General features: G+C 41.6%; 2 protein-coding genes across 8 annotated transcripts in view; one reads left to right on the top strand and one right to left on the bottom strand.

The window, feature by feature from the left end:
- Nucleotides 1-7,045, top strand: part of HELB (DNA helicase B) — a 35,250-nt gene extending 28,205 nt beyond the window's left edge. For all 3 annotated transcript variants that reach the window (XM_059186255.1, XM_059186257.1, XM_059186258.1), the window contains one exon: nucleotides 2,223-7,045. In XM_059186255.1, coding sequence (XP_059042238.1) covers nucleotides 2,223-2,327 — 105 coding nt within the window. In that variant the 3' untranslated portion in view covers nucleotides 2,328-7,045. The remainder of the gene's footprint in view (nucleotides 1-2,222) is intronic.
- Nucleotides 7,046-7,181: 136 nt separating this feature from the next.
- The window catches only part of GRIP1 (glutamate receptor interacting protein 1), a 677,260-nt gene continuing 667,951 nt past the window's right edge, over nucleotides 7,182-16,490 (bottom strand). For all 5 annotated transcript variants that reach the window (XM_059186254.1, XM_059186253.1, XM_059186252.1 and 2 more), the window contains 2 exons: nucleotides 10,574-10,720; nucleotides 7,182-8,627 (listed from right to left, as the gene is read on the bottom strand). In XM_059186254.1, coding sequence (XP_059042237.1) covers nucleotides 8,400-8,627; nucleotides 10,574-10,720 — 375 coding nt within the window. In that variant the 3' untranslated portion in view covers nucleotides 7,182-8,399. The remainder of the gene's footprint in view (nucleotides 8,628-10,573; nucleotides 10,721-16,490) is intronic.

The raw sequence follows: 16,490 nt of genomic DNA on the forward strand, positions 1-16,490 counted from the left end.
TGTGTGACAGCTACAGAAATCCCTAACAATGAGGAAATTAAGAATTCAAAGCCTCAGGCCTGGTAAATTAGGGACTTCTGTGTCTAGACTTTGTAGTGCATTGAGATGTGTGATTTCTAAAAGCTCAGATACAATGGCCAGGGCTGTCCCCTTTCCTGTCCTTCATATCCTCCACATGGCTACATCAGAGCCAAATCAGCATTTAAATTCTGCAGGTGCTAAATGACAGAGTTCCTCCTAGATGAAAGCTTTTCTTCAGTTCTGTGGGTTAACAGCTTTGGGTCTTGAAAAAAAGTTTTAAAAGAAAATGTCCTGATTTTGTTTTTTGGGGTTGTGGGGTTTTTTTGTTTTGGTTTGATTTTTTTGGCCTCATGTTCCACAACCAAAAAGGGAAACACAAAAATGTCCCTTTAAATAAAAGCGTATGTATAAATATTCGAAAGTTTATCATATAAAGCAGTGATTTCCAGAATTCTTTGAAAGAAAATTACATTTTGTCCTTAAAATAATCTAGGAAGGATATGATCATAAAATCCCAAATAGGGCACCTGGGTGGCTCAGTGGGTTAAACCGCTACCTTCAGCTCGGGTCATGACCTCAGAGTCCTGGGATCGAGCCCCTCATCGGGCTCTCTGCTCAGCAGGGAACCTGCTTCCTCCTCTCTCTCTGCCTGCCTTTCTGCCTGCTTGTGATCTCTCTCTGTCAAATAAATAAATAAAATCTTAAAAAAAAATTTTTTTTTTTTAAATTCCAAATAAAGATAGTTCTTATGTCAGTCAAGGTTCTCTAATGAAACAGAACCAATAGGCTGTGTCTGTATTCCTATCTATCTTTTTACCTGTCTACTTTTTATTTATCATCTGTCATCTATTTAGATTGTTTTTAATTTTAATTTTTAAAATATTTTATTTATTTATTTGACAGAGAGACACAGTGAGAGAGGGAACTCAAGCGGGGGAAGTGGGAGAGGGAGAAGGAGAAGCAGGCTTCCCACGGAGCAGGGAACCCGATATGGGGCTGGATCCCAGGACCCTGGGATCATGCCCTGAGCCAAAGGCAGAGGCTTAACCACCAAGCCACCCAGGTGCCCCTATTTATTTATTTTTAAAGATTTTGTTTATTTATTTGACAAAGAGGGACACAGCAAGAGAGGGAACACAGGCAGGGGCAGAGGGAGAGGGAGAAGCAGGCTTCCTGCTGAGCAGGGAGACTCCTGGCGGGGCTTAATCCCAGGACTCTGGGATCATATGAGCCGAAGGCAGATGCTCAACCCACTGAGCCACCCTGGTGCCCCTATTTAGATTTAGTTAAGACTTGGCTCATACTTGTAAAGGCTGAGAAGTCCAAAATCTCTGCATGGTAGGCTACCAGACTGGAGACCCCGAGTTGATAGTGCAGTTTGGGTCCAAAGGCAGGCAGAATTCTCTTTTTCTAGGAGGTGGCCAGTCTTTTTTTTTCTGTTAAGGCCTTCAAATGATCAAGTGAGGCCCCCTGCATGATGGAGAGTAATCTGCTTTATTCATTGTCTGCTGACTTAAATATTTAGCTCTTCTAAAAATACATTCACAGAAACATCTAGAATGGTGTTTGACCAAATATCTGGGTACCATGGCTTGGCTGAATTGACACATAAAGTTAACCCTTACAAGTGCTCTAAATTGAGCAGATTTAGCATCGTGAAAGATGAATTGTGCTTATTTTTCTCATTTCCCTATGATGGCGAAGCTTTCTTGTGACCATACTGGTCCATTGCCTTGTGCTTGGGAATCACCAATAGCACCAGGGATGCGGGTCTTGCCCTGTCAAGTCTTACCACACCTGATGCTGGCATCATGGGTGTGCATCCTGAGCAGCCAGTATGGGGCTTTGTGCTTCAGACCACTCATACATGTTTTAATGTTCTGTACTTGTCATCTTGAACATCTTTGAACAAAGGGCCCACATTTTAACGTTGAACTGGGCTGCCAAATTATGTAGGGGCCACACCATTAGAAATTATATACATGTACTCATTCAACCAATGGTCACTTCTTCATGCCCGTCCCAGAGCTGAGTTCTGAGGATACCACAGGGAGCTGATAGCTCGGGTCTGCTCAAACCTTCCAAGGGGAGGGTGGGGGAGGGGGAACGTGTTATGCCTTCCATAGAAGTTGTCAGTTGGAATAGAAGTACATAGGGCAAACTATATTTTCACAAAACTATTTTTATTGCTGTCCTTACAGGTGGAAGAATCCTCTCCGCATGTGTCTTCCAGACTACAGAATTTGAGACTAAATCGTTTAACCCCCAAGCAACTTTTCTTACCCACAAATAATCAAGAAACTTAATTTTGTTTCAGATGGCTCAAAGTAATTCTCTGTCTTTTTTCCTACTCCACACGAAATGAACATCATACCTTCAAACTCTCAAGAAACAAAACAGGATGTCTGTAACTGGAGTTTTATTTTAAGGTGTTTGTGTTAGCAGATATTTTAAATTCACTGGATCCGAGAAAACCATAATGATTTCAACATCGGTCATCATGAGAATTGGTAGCCCTGGACATAAATGCAGGCAAAATTTGTTGTCTTTTTTGGTTTTTTAAAAGACTTTACTCAGTAAGTTTTATTTTTATAATAATGCCTTTATTGACTTCCGTGATCATTGTGGGTGATTGCGACCAGCGGTTTGAAGCCATGGTCGAGAGAAACCATAATTACACCTCCTGTGTTTTTGACACACATTTCAGGATGTTGGGTCTCCCGCTGGTTGTTCAACTTGCAACGTGGCTGCTCGCTCCGTCCCTGCTAGCCAGACCCACTTCACGCGGGACTGTTTTCCTGGAAATTGCCTTCCGAGTTGGGAGTACTTCTTTTTCCTTAATTGGAGATATAATTGACATATACCACTGTGTAAGTTGAAGGTGCACACCGTGTTGATTTATTTATGTAGTCCGCATGATTACTGCTGTCACATTACCTAACACCATCATGTCACATGATTGTCATTTCTTCTAGGAATACGTTGTTTTGAAAACATACCACTTGGGAAAATTATTCTCTCTCAGAGTGACTTTTATTATTATTTAGAGTGTTATTTATTGCTAAATGGTAAAAGAAAAAGTTAAGAAAAAAATTTACCTGTGATTCCAATATTTGAAAAATAGCCTCAGTGGGATATAATTTACACACAGTTCACCCATTTAAAGTGTACAACTCCACGGCTTTTAGTATATTCACAGAGTTGTGCTAGTACCACCACAATGGGTTTTGGAACATTTTGATCACCCTCCCCGCTCCCCCCAAGAAACCCTGTACCTCTTGGCTCTGATCCCCTCAACCCCTCCAGCTGTAGGCAACTGCTAATTTGTTTTGTCCCTACTCATTTGCCTGTTCCAGACATTTCGTAACAATGAGATCATACAATACGTGGTCCTTTGTGACTGACTTCTTTAACTTAGCAGAATGATTTCGGACTTTCTGTTGTGGTATTTGTGCTCTACTTCTCTCTCTCTCTCATTATTATTTTTTACTATGTTAGTCACCATACAGTACGTCACTAGTTTTTGATGCAGTGTTTCCAGGTTCATTGTTGACCTGTAACACCCAGTGCTCCATGCAGTACATGCCCTCCTTAATTACCAGGCCAAACCATCTCCCCTCCCCCGGCAAAACCCTGTTTGTCTCTTAGAGTCCACAGTCTCTCATGGTTCGTCCCCCGCTCGGGTCCCCCCCCCCTTTTGTTTTTCCTTTCCTTCTCATGTCCTCCATGCTATTCCTTATTCTCTACAAGTAAGTGGAACCATATGATAATTGACTCTCTCTGCTTGACTTATATCACTCAGCATAACCTCCTCCAGTCCCATCCATGTTGATGCAAAAGTTGGGTATTCATCCTTTCTGATGGCTAATATTCCACTGTGTATATGGACCACATCTTTATCCATTTGTCTGTTGAAAGGCATCTTGGCTCTTTCCACAGTTTGGCTATTATGGACTTTTTAAAGATTACAAAATATTATATAGAAAGAGCCAGCATTGTTCCTTTTATTGGGTAGAGGTCTTGGAGTGTCCAAGCAAGGAAGCTCACTCAGTCAAACCTGATGAAGCCTGTATTCTTTGCGGACTGATGGGGAAACTGGCAGTGTCTATAGAGGCTGTATTTCTGGATGAGACCATGTGGGTTTGAGCTGATGGGGCAGAAATCAGGAACTCTGGCCGAATTCTTGCAGGTAGCCCCAGCATAACTGCCGCTGATCTATCTTGCTGTCATTATTACCATGAGGCAAAAGACCTTCCTCTCCTTTTATTGCCAAATACTACGCTATTGTGTGGATGTAGCACATTGAACTTGTCTGTTCATCAGTTGAAAGACATTTGGGTTGTTTCCACTTTTTGGCTATTATAAAATGCTACTATGAAATCCGTGTACAAGTACAAGTTTTTCTGTGGACGTGTATTTTCATTTCTTTTAATTATATACCTAGGAGTGGAATTGTTTGGTCATATGGTAACTCTGTTTCACCTTTTGAGGAGCTGCCAGATTGTTTTCCAAAGCAGCTGCACCATTTTGTATTTTATTTTCACATTTCTTCACATTCTCTCTAACACCTATTATTATCTGACTTTTTGATTATAGCCATTCAGTGGTTGTGAAGAGATACTTCAATGTGTGTTTTTTTTTTTAAGATTTTATTTTATTTTTTTTTTAAAGTAATCTCTGTATGCACTGTGGGGCTTGAACTCTCAACTCAAGAGTCACGATCTACTGACTGAGTGAGCCAGCCAGGCAGCCTTCCCACAATCTGGTTTTGACTTGCATTTCCCTTATGGCTAATGATGTTAATGATCTTTTCATGTCCTTATTGGTCATTTGTAGGACCTCTTTGGAGAAATGTCTATTCAAATCTTTGACTCATTTTTAAATTGGGTTATTTTTCTTTTTATCAAGATACATGTTCTTTATATATTCTATATACAAGGTCCCTTATTAGAAATGTTATTTGCAAAAAAAAAAAAAAAAAAAATTCCTATTCTGTGGATTTTACTTTCACTTTTATTGATGGTGTCCTTTGATGCAGATTTTTCAGTTCTGATTATGTCCAGTGTATCTCATTTTTGTTGTTGTTGTTTATGCTTTGGTGTTATATCCAAGGAACTTCTGCCAATCCAAAGTCATGAAAGTTTACTCCTGTTTTCCTTCTAAGAATTTAAATAGTTTTAGGTTTTACATTTAGCACTTGGATTCATTTTGAGTTAATTTTTGTGTATGGTGAAGTAACAGTCCAGCTTCGTTCTTTTGCACGTGGATATCCAGTTTTTCTAGCTCCATTTCTTGAAGAAACTATTCCTTCCTCATTCACTTGTCTTGACACCCTTATCAAAAATCAATTGATCATAAATGTGAAGGCTTTTTTCTGGATTCTGAGTTCCTGAGCCTATTCCATTAATGTATACATCTATTGTTATGCCAGCACCATGCCCTTTGTTAGCTTTGTTTTGAGATCAAGAAAAATGAGCCCTCCAATTTGTTCTTTTAAGGATTTGGGACTATTCTGAGTCCCCTGTACTTCCATATGAATTTTAGGATCAGTTTGTCAGTTTCTACAAAACATTCAATTGGGATTTTGAGGGGTGATTGTATTGAATCTATAGATCTGGGGAGAATTGCCATCTTAATATTAAGTCTTCTGAACCATGAACATGGGTTGTCTATGTCTCCTCTTATTTTTTCAACATTTTGTTTTGCATTTTATTTTTATTTTTTTTAATTTTTAAAAAAGATTTTATTTATTTATTTGAGACAGAGCATGTGCGCACAAGTGGGGAGGAGGATCAGAGGGAGAGGGTGAGGCAGATTCCCCATAGAGTAGAGAGCCTGATATGGGGGTCGATCCTGCGACGCTGAGATCATGACCCAAACTGAAGGCAGACATCTAACCAACTGAGCCACCCAGGTGCCCCTGTTTTGCATTTCTTAAACTTATTCCTGGATATTTTATTTTTGATCCTAATGTCAGTGGAATTTTTTTTTTTCTTATTTTTGGTCTGTTAATTGCTACTGTATAGAAATACGATTGATCATGTATCTTTCAATCTTGCTAAACTCATTTATTAGTTTTAAGAGGTTTTTAGTTAATTCCTTGGGATTTTCTATACATAAGGTTATATTATCTGCAGATGGAGATAGTTTTACTTCTTTCGAATCTGGATACCTTTTATTTAATTTTCTTGTCTTAAGGCTCTGGCTAGAACCTGCAATAAATTGTTAAATAGAAGTGGTGAGAATCCTTGGATGGTGGTGAACATCCTTGCCTTTTTCCTGTCAATTTACAAGGCCTGCAAGATAGTTTGCAAAAATGAAAATGTTGGGACTACAGTGTAGATTTCTTTTTAAAGATGGCATACATTAAAATTTGTATATTTCAATAGTTAATGTAAATGTATTTCATAGAATATATATAATGTTCTCTGAGGGCAGGTGCTATTATGATCCTTGAATTAAAACCTGCCTTTGTTACCTAAAATAAATGTATCATTAGTCTGGGAGGGTCTCTGTCTGCAGGCTGTTTTAGGACTTAGACATATATTTTACATCTTGTCCTTACAGCAGTCGTGGGGTGCAGATATGACCTTCAATACCATGGGTGGGGAAACTGACTCACAGAAACTAAATTTTATGAGTGAGTACCAGAGCTGGAATTCAAACTGAGATCTGATTTTAAAAGCCATGCTCTTCCCATTCTTCCATGCTGCTTTTCAAATTGATGGCAAAACCTTTCCTCTTTAGAAAATTCTGTACAGTAAGCATCGTGTAGGGCTCATCTAGAATACCAAAATATAATCAAAGTATTCCAAAAAACCATGTCATAATTTTGACTTTTTAAAATCACTGTTTATTCCATTTGGTAGAGTATTTTTTTCCATACAAATATTTGCAACAATTTTGAATTCCCCAAAACCATACATAGACGATAAATACCATGCTATTAAAGTATTAAATTTGTACAAAAATACTTTACAGCTTAATACTTGTTTGTTACAAATAAAAATACATATTTAAGTGACTCATGATCTTCTTTTTCTCTTAACATGATTCTGCTTTATACTCTCTTGCCCTGGCGGGTTGTGAAATATGTCCGAAATAATATATTTCTCTGCACAAAAAGAAAGGTGAGCTTTCTCCTTAAACAAAGGACACAGTGTTCAAATGCTTTACCTAAGCAGTTGTTGGAACCATTGACCAAAATGAAAATGTTTGGAAAATAATCATTTCAATATGGAGATTCTACAATCAATATACAGATCTATTTTTTTTAAATATTCACCAAATAACAGTTTTTAGCGTAACTATTCAAAAGATCTGAACAAATGAGAACAGTTGCTGACGAACATCTTAAAAGCAACTGTCACAGTTTATTGCTTTGAGGGATGGTGATAATTGGCAATGCATTTTCGTGAAAAATGTATTTACAATTTCAGTAAAGTAGCATGGCTCAGAACAAAAGACAGTCCAGTGTCATCTCAAACGTACATGTGCTGTCCACCCCTCTGTAACCAGTTTTCAAAACATGGCAAGCAAGATGAGTTTGATCTGCCTATCATTAAGATAAACCTCACTGTAATAGACTCTTCATTCTCTCTTAAATTCTTAGTCTGGAGTTTTAAAAATAACTACTTCTCAGTGTTACTAAGCACGCTAATCCATTATCAGAGATTCGCAGCTATTCAAAGTGTGTCCTTAAAAAAAAAAAAAAAACAGGTCACAAGACATATCCTGTTTGTTAATTTGTTGCATAGGGAATAGCATACATCTTAGTTAAAATCATTCCTATATTGGGGCAAAACATTTACCACCACCTATTATGGTCTCCTACGTGCATCGTCGCTGAAACGTTTCAAATAATGTTCCACCTGGACCCTCCCATGGCAGCGGTCCCAGCCGCGTCTCAAACCCCAGATCCCCTAGGAGAGCCAGCTTTGTGACAAGCCTTGTTGGTCAGGTCCTCAACGCTGACGGCTTCATAGTAAGAAACTGTTGATTTCAAAGTGACTTAAGGAAATTGTCATAGAGAATATTTTCAAACAGACATTTCTCTTTTTAAAAAGTGACTGGAAGATGAACTTGTAAAAAACTTCCTCTGATGTTAATTGCGGGGAAGGGGCGGCCTATGTAGTTTTCCTTTTCTCTACCATTGGGCCTGGCAGGGAACCCTCTACCACAGCGGTCACTAAGAAAGAAACCTCTTCAGCTTGAAAGGGGAAGTGAACATGAGCCATGAGAGAGATTTAAAAGACCCCTGTGCTTGCGGTTAATGCCACGTGATATCTGTGCTTTAAATGCCACAGAAATCTCAAAGGGATTTTTTTTTTTAGCACCATGTAGATATTGTCTTTTGTCCTGCTTTATAAAAAGCATTGCTATAATGTGTTAGTGGGTTCTCGTATCTCCAAATTACCACCATGACTAGGCTGTTGGAAAAAAGCACTGTTCTGTTCACTCCATTCTCCTCCCGGTAGAGTCTGTTCTATAGACTTCTGTGAAGCCAGTGGGTTTCTACTAATAACCAAGTCCAGCTTATTACCAGATTCTGCTATGAGGGGCACAACAAGGCAGCAGTCAAAGTCTCTCGTTCGGACATGATTAACCTGAAAAATCAAGAAGAGCCATTTTGAATTACAGCAGTAATTCTCCACACCGAGTAACCCTTCCTGTGTAACAAGTCGAAGGTGCCGAAAGGAGCAGCCTGTGCTGAGAGGTCTCCCTTCTCTGACCACACGCGGAGGTGGCTATTGGCTGACTTATTCTTTGCTACTAAATCATAAAGCCCTTAATTGCTGGGAACAGGGACACCTCCCAACATCCCCATTCTGGGCAGGCTGCCTTGCTCATGCTCCAAGGGCTGAACATTGCCCCCCGTTTCCAGATGAGGTAAGTGAGTCAGAGTGGTGAAGAGATTTGTCTCAGAACAGTAGTTGTTAAGTGGCCCAGCTCGGATGGGCTCCCAGGCAGTCTGACTGACTCCCAAGTTATGCTCTTGACCGTGATGTTGAACTGCCTCTCGCAAGTGAACCCATTCCTGTCCTCAGCTTGCACATGTGCTCGTCTTTCATTTCTCCTTACTCGTCGCCAGCAAGGAGTTTCAACCCATCTACAAGCTGCTTCCACTCTTGGCCTTTCATACTCAATCTTCTCACGTCTGGAACCTGACACTTATACTGTACCACTGACCCCAAATGTCCAATACCCAAATGGTGTCTCCAAGTCTCGTCCACTTTGGCCTTTAGCACCGGCCGTGCTTCACGCCCACTCACCCTGAAAACTCCTTCCTTGGCACTTTGTGACACCGCTTTGTTTTGATCCCCTTACCATTCTGATTCACTTTCAGTTCTTCCCTGCCTTTATCTCTTCCTGTCCTTCAAATTTGTTTTTCTCAGGATTCTAGCCTTGATTCTCTCCTTTTTCTTACGCTAAGCCCACCATAGGTAACTGTATCCAAACACATGCCTTCAGTGTCCTCAATCTCCTAATTCTGCCTCTAACATCTCTGCTGGGCTCTAACAGCTCTGCTGGGCTCTAACATCTATTCTGAGCAACGTCTCCAAACTGCCCCCTGCCCCCAAGGCTGCTCTGCCAGGATGCATTGAAGGAAAAAGAACCCAGGTCTGACACAGGCATCTGGTCTCCTTCCCTGCAGCCTCCCCCCTCCCCATTCTATGCCAATCCACCTATAGTATTATTCTATTGTCGCTCTCAATTACGAACGATGTCATTATTCTGCTTAAGAAGTTGATATCCTTGAGGGTTAAATCCAAGAGCTTTCTCATGGCATTCAAGGCCCTCACAGTCTGAATCTACTTTATAATAGTCTCACATCCCCAATTTAGCGATTGGGAAGAGCCACAGAGTGGTTAAGTAACCATTAATTCAGCAAATATTTATTAATTCAACAAATATTACAGTATCTGTGAAAAATGAAAGCATCCCATAATGCCAAGATAAGACCAAATGTTCTGCTGCCATTGTAAAAGTAACCAGAATTTGTTTTAAAACTACCTAACTGGTCAATGATGACGCGCCTTGGTGAACACGTGTTGGAAAGCCAACCGCCCTTAGTACAGCCTCGTGCTCTGAAAGTCAACTCTTTGGTTCTGGACTCATTCCAGCTAAACACACTGTCAAGACTGATGTCAACCCTCTCCTTTTGCCTACAAAATGCTATTCCTAAAAATTGTGAATAAAATCAGGGATGGGCTTGGTTCACTGAAATTATTCCTGACCGTGACAGCATTCCGCTCACTAAACAAGATCTGGCTTTTCGCTTTCAGAGAAATTGTGTGAGACATTGAGATATCAAGTACTGTATAAGGGGAAATGGGAGCATAAGTTCTCAAGAAGTTTATAATCTGCTGGGGAACATATACAGAGAACCAGACAATTTTGATTAACTGGTAAATTCTACCTAAGGAGAAAGTTTCTACCCCATAGAGGAAGGGCCCCTAATCTCATCTTGAGGCCAAGAAAGATGGGTAGGCATCGATCAAGTAAGACTTTGAGAAGTGAAATTAAGCAAAAAGGTCACCTGCGGTCTTACCTGTAAGAGTCTATCATAGGGCTTTAAGCCACCAAGATCTCCTGGCCCAGCTGGGCGAATATTCTTGACATACACTCCTTTCTCCAGCAAGCCATCTGCGACGCTGAACCCAAAGTCCTCCATGTCAGAGCTCTTGTACAGGGTCACCTGGAAAGTGAGAGCATGCGAAGGACACATTCAGCTTGGCTACAGACTTTTGTGTGTGAAACTTCTTGTCCAGCAATCTTTGCAAATTAATTTATTCAGTAACATCATAGACTTGTAATATATTAGGCAGCTCCTTCTTCCCTTCTCAGAGAACAGGCTTAGAATTTGTAAAGTCCCACCCAGAGCTGAGAAGGAAGGAGAAGGGAAAAAGCTGCCCTCCCCTCTCCCTGCCCCACGCCCACCCGCGCAGGTGCACTTCTCTGTTTCCTTGGAGCGGCACGCTGCTGTCCCAAGCAGCCAGCAGCAGCCCATTGCACCTGCTGGGTGTCAGGACAAAGCCAAAGGCCCTTCCTTCCTGCTCACTCTGCCTGATGCTGCTCTGGGGACAGTGCTCAGCCTATCACCTTCCTTTGAGCAAATGCCAGCCTGGAGCCCATCATTTGATTTGTTCTGGTATTCTAATCAGAATGTCAGTACTGACTGCAAATTGAGTTAAAAGACCTGAAAGTGTTCTTGTAACCAACATGTTACTCTGGGGTCCGGCTTGACTAGCAACCAGGCTTTGGTTTAGCAACTCAAGTCCTTCACCCTTCCTGGCTATGGGTCTCACTGGTGCCCTCCACTCCTACGGCCACCTGCCAGGCAAGGCTTCCCCCGATTCTCGTGCCTCCCATCTGACCACCTGGAAGAGTTAGTCTGAGGCTCAGACATTCAGCCAATCATGCAAACATTCACCAACTGTGGACTGAGTCCCTACCCTGTTCTAAGGACGGCTTTGGGTGCTGGGGGACAGCAGTGAATGAGAGAGAGAGAAGGCTGCCTTCCAGAGGCAAACACATTTCTGTGTAATATTTACAGATCACCTGCTGGCCAGGCCCTGCCAGGAGGCATATGAAGCACTTGGTGCTCATTTAATGTCTTAAGCTGGTCACTGATGTCACTAGGTTTTGCCTGATGCCTTCCATATAAACAGATGCCCTCTTCAAGTACTGATCTGGGCTGATACGTTGTTTTACTCTAATTTCTTTTAAAAATGGATTTTATTTTTACCCAACTACATGAATATTTTCTTGTAAAATAGTAAAAACTTCAGGGCTCCAGAGGGCCAAAGGTAAAGATAAAACAGGTTCATTTTTTATACCCAGCTAGTTTATTTCAGAGAAGTAGAGAATATTGAAGGAACTACAAAAAATGGTGTTAGTGGTGGTTGTTGTTGTTGTTGTTTTAAATTTTGCTATGCTAAGAGCTAAAATATCAAGCTGGCTGAGTCTATACTACTCACCAGGCAGCCCTCGTGGTTATTGCCATATTAGAGGTGAGGAAATTCAGTTTTACAGAGGTTAAGTCATTTGCCCAAGGTCACAAAGATAATGAATAGTGGGGCCCCTGTTTGTCTGATTCCAGACAGTAAACACTTAATCATTCTACACTACTGTCACTCAAAAAGCTTTATTTTCTAGGTTCTAAGATATGCTTTATTTTTTAGCTTTATTTTTCATACTTTAAAATCTCTGAAATCAGGTGTGTTTCATAATCCATGGCCCCTTAGAGCCTATGAATTAAGATATATAAATGTTCTATTGCCACCTGCCTCTTTCCTACAAGGGCACTAGAAGGAAACGGGCCACAAGTCTGCTGCAACTTTGTTTTAAGAGGAAAAAAAAAAATGTGCTTTGCAAGTTCCAGTGAGGTCCAGAAACAACACCATCTCTCAGGAGCATGTTAAAATGCCGAGTCTCAGACCTTGCCCTAACTCACTGACTTAGCCACTGCAGATCTCTGGGTATTCCTGCTGGGTGTGGTTCTGGGCATACAGGGGGGCTATCACACGCTCTGAAAAGACGAATCAAGGGAACTAAGGTTTAATGGGATGATACTCTTTGCAGGCTCATTCCGTCATTGTGTGTGTAAATGTGTGTATGTGTGTGTTGCTTAGTAAAACCCAGCCCCCCATGAGACATGGACTGTGATAATGCACGGGAGAGATGTAGGTTCAAACTGCATGAGTGAGAGCATTCCCTCCCCACCAAACCTCAGGAGGGGAGGGGGAGTCTTTTGGTGATCTGGGCTCAGATGGTCTTAGAGAGTATGTGGAAGAGGCACCCAGATCCCAAGCTCCTTGAGGTGAGGAAAGAATCTTTTTTTAGTTCACTGATACCTTGAATCCCTAAAATGATGTCTGCCACATAGCAGGGTTAGTGCTTGTCAAATAATGAAATGAATAGGTTTTGTTTTTTGTTTTGACAAACTTTTTTTTAAAAAATTAGTTTTGGAGGTAGAGTTTAGTGATTCATCAGTTGTATCTAACACCCAGTGCCTTCCTTAATACCGGTCAACCAGTTACCCTATTCCAGTACCCCCCAACACCGCCACCTCCCCTCCAGCAACCCTGTTTGCTTCCTATAAAGTCCAGCATCTCTTATGGTTTGTGGTTGAAATTATAAGCCAGTTCGAATTGGCCAAGATGTGCTGTGAGCTTGAACCAAGAGGGATTTAATTCAAGCGGCGCCCCACCTTCTCCCGCCCCAGGGCTCTGCCGGGAATTCTCAAGGCTCCCCCAGGAGGGGGGCTGGGGTCCGGGCCAGTTCGAAGTTCCAATGGCGCCACCGTGTGGTCACCCAGGTGAAACATCGCAGCCAAGCCGGCCCTGCCTAAGGGCTGAGGAAGCTCCGGGATATGAAAGCACATGGAGGCTTAGAAACTTCTCCACGGAGAAGTGGTTCAAACCCAAGTGTAGTGGCTGTGACGCTCAGATATCCCCACGGCACACCTTCTCTATACCTAGAAGGTGGCTGATTAATAAGCACTCATTATGGAGAAGAATTTTGAGGTTCCTCTCTAGTTATGATTTGCCCTCAGGCCACGGGATAGGAAGAGTCCTGCCTCTTTCTTAAGGTGGGGCAGGTGGTTATTGGAGAGGACTATTTAGAAAAAATTTTTAACTTCCAGTTTTGCTGTGATATAATTGACGTACAGCTCTGTATAAGCTTAAGGTAGACAGCATCATGATTTGACATATATATATATATATATATATATATATATATATATATATATATATATTTACCACAGTAAGTTTAGTTAGGAGAAAGTTATTTTTTAATGGAAAACATTCAAAATGTCTTCAAGAGCAGAGAGGCTAGAACAAACAACGATTCCCCATGTGCTCATCTCCCAGATCCAAAAACCATCAAGAGCTTGCCCCATGGGCTCCACCCCCCTTCTTTCTTCTTCTTTGGGGGATTATTTTAAGGCAAATGCCAGTCCTTAAGTCATTTCACTCCTACATACCTTAGGATGACTCTCTAAAAAAGAAAGATCACTCTTTTTACATACCCTGGATGTACGAATTCATTCACAAATTCACCCTGATTCCCTGATATCCTCCAATACCTAGTCCATAATGAAACGTCCCTGATCGTCTCAAAAGTGGTTTTTAGAGTTGTTTTTTTTTTCAGATCAGTATCCCAAGATCAACACAGTAGCATGAGGTTTCCATAAGTCCTCTTGTCTAGAGCATGGCACCACACTGCTGATTTATTGCCGGGAACTGTATTTGTCCTGCACTGTGTTCTTCCAGTCTTTGTGTCCCTCTACATGGAAGTGACCCTGGCTGGGTCCTTGACTGGAGTCAGAGTCAGCTTTGTGGGGAGGGATGTGAATGGATCACGGATGCGACAGGGTGCTCCCTACGACATCACGTGATTCAATATCTAGTTGTCCCACTAGGTCCAGGGGAGGACAGCTTAATGCCTTCATTGGAAGGCTCTCCCTCTCATCTAAATGTTTTTGACCATTGATGACCATTGTCTGAATAATTTCATTAGGGGTTACAGAGTGATAGTCTTTTTCTAATTCCATAATATCTTCCGTATTTGTTAGCTAGAATTCTTTCATAAATAACTGTCTTCTCTTCAAACAGTGCTTTTTATTCTGATGTGCACACTGATCTGTCAGAAAGGCAGAATGAATGTTAATTCTTTTCTTTCCTTTTTAGTATAGGGCATTAGTACACTAAACACTTCTAAGACATCTTTTGTTTGTGCGGGGATGACTTTCATTAAGTATCACTATGAACACATGGGTTTCATATAGATGTTTGTATTTCAAGTAATTTTCATCATTATTCTTTTGTGTGCTCAAATTTTCTCATCTTTGGCTAAGGGGAGTCTTTCAGGTTAACCTCTGTGTCCTTTTGATATGACTCATTTGTGGTGATAACTTTTTTGCTTTCTGGCTCAAGATCTCATGACTCATCATGAATATTCCTTGCATTCAGTCTGGAATCAGCCACTCCTCCAAGGCACCTTCATTGGAGGAAACATTTTTAGGTTATATTCCAGTTCCTCCCCGCCCCCCATCCTCATGCTCCTTTCTCAAAGGAAGGGAGGGAGGAATGGGGAAGGTAGGCCAAATTGGGGGCGGAGGAGGAGGAGGAGAAGCAAGAAATAGCTAACAGGATTGGTGATAGCCTGCCATTTGGGGGCCCTCTTTATTGGTAGATGAAATCTCTTTGCTCAAAGTTGCTGCTTCTACGGCCCTCTTTGGCTTTGCCTGTGCCTTCTCTGTGGGATTTCTCGTCCTTCTGCCCCACATGCATTCTTTGTTTCTAGTTGCATGTGTTCTCACCATGTGACAAGCAGCCTGCCTGGGGCAGGGAAAACCACGGCTCCTAGAGGCTGGTGCCTCCTACTTCTCTGTTCCACTTGCTGCTAGATACAGGGGAAGGTGCTAGGGACCCTGTGCTCATGGCTGGATGGGTAAGTGGGTTGGCCCAGCCACTCTCTCTCAGTGCCTCCGAAAGTGAGGGTTCCAAAGCATAGGCTTGTGATGGACATTAAGGAGCCCACTTCTTCAATCTGAGACCGGTTTTCTGACACAGTGAACCAGTAGCCTTGCACGGGGGCGGGGGGGATATTTAGTGTGGGCCTGGAATGACAGTGAAGTTCTTCATTGCTCAACTGGCCTGGTTCTAGGATGTCAGCTCCATCGCCAGAACTCAGGAGGGGCACCAAATACCGCCAACACCAGTCAGGGGGTAATACATTAATGAAAATATTCAGAGCCGGATGTCAGCCGGAGCAGGTTAACAGATTAGCTCCCTGAAGGTCAGAGTTGCTGGCTGAGAGGCTTGGTGTTTCAGAGCCTTAGACCAGATGGCAAACTCTTCAAGATGAGAGCCTAATCAATGGTTTACATTTGAGATGAATCTGTTTCTCTGGAAAGATATCCTAAGGTTAGAGGAAACTGAATTTTCATAGCCAACTCTATTGATCTCCTGGAGAGAGCCAATAACAAAAAAGAAATTATTTTAAAGTGACACAACAGATAAGATTCCTGGAATCAATAATTCACAAAAATGGGGAGTACAGCTGGCCGCTCCCACAGCAGCGACAATAAATTGTGCCGTGTCACTGCTGCCCTCCTGCTTGTGTGGAGACTGGTGGTAGTTACTTCTGATTTATTTCCTATCCAAAAAGAATCCAAAGGATTCCAAGGCTTAAGTCTTTTTTTTTTTTTTTTTTTTGCCACAGATGAATTCCTTACCCAGGCACTTTCTTCTATATGATTGCTTTTGAACTAGTAACTCTGTGCAGCAGAATTATTCCCTTCCTGTTAATGAGAACACGGACTCTTAAAGGTGATGGACGTACTTGTCTAGTTGCAATCAGAAGCTAAGAGGCAGTAGTGGAAAAGTATCTGACCTCATATACTGTGTTCCTTCTACTACATCGTCATTTTTTCCCCCTGGACATAAAATCTCCTAACT

Source organism: Mustela lutreola, chromosome 8 (assembly GCF_030435805.1).
Source record: "Mustela lutreola isolate mMusLut2 chromosome 8, mMusLut2.pri, whole genome shotgun sequence".
NCBI lineage: Eukaryota > Metazoa > Chordata > Mammalia > Carnivora > Mustelidae > Mustela > Mustela lutreola.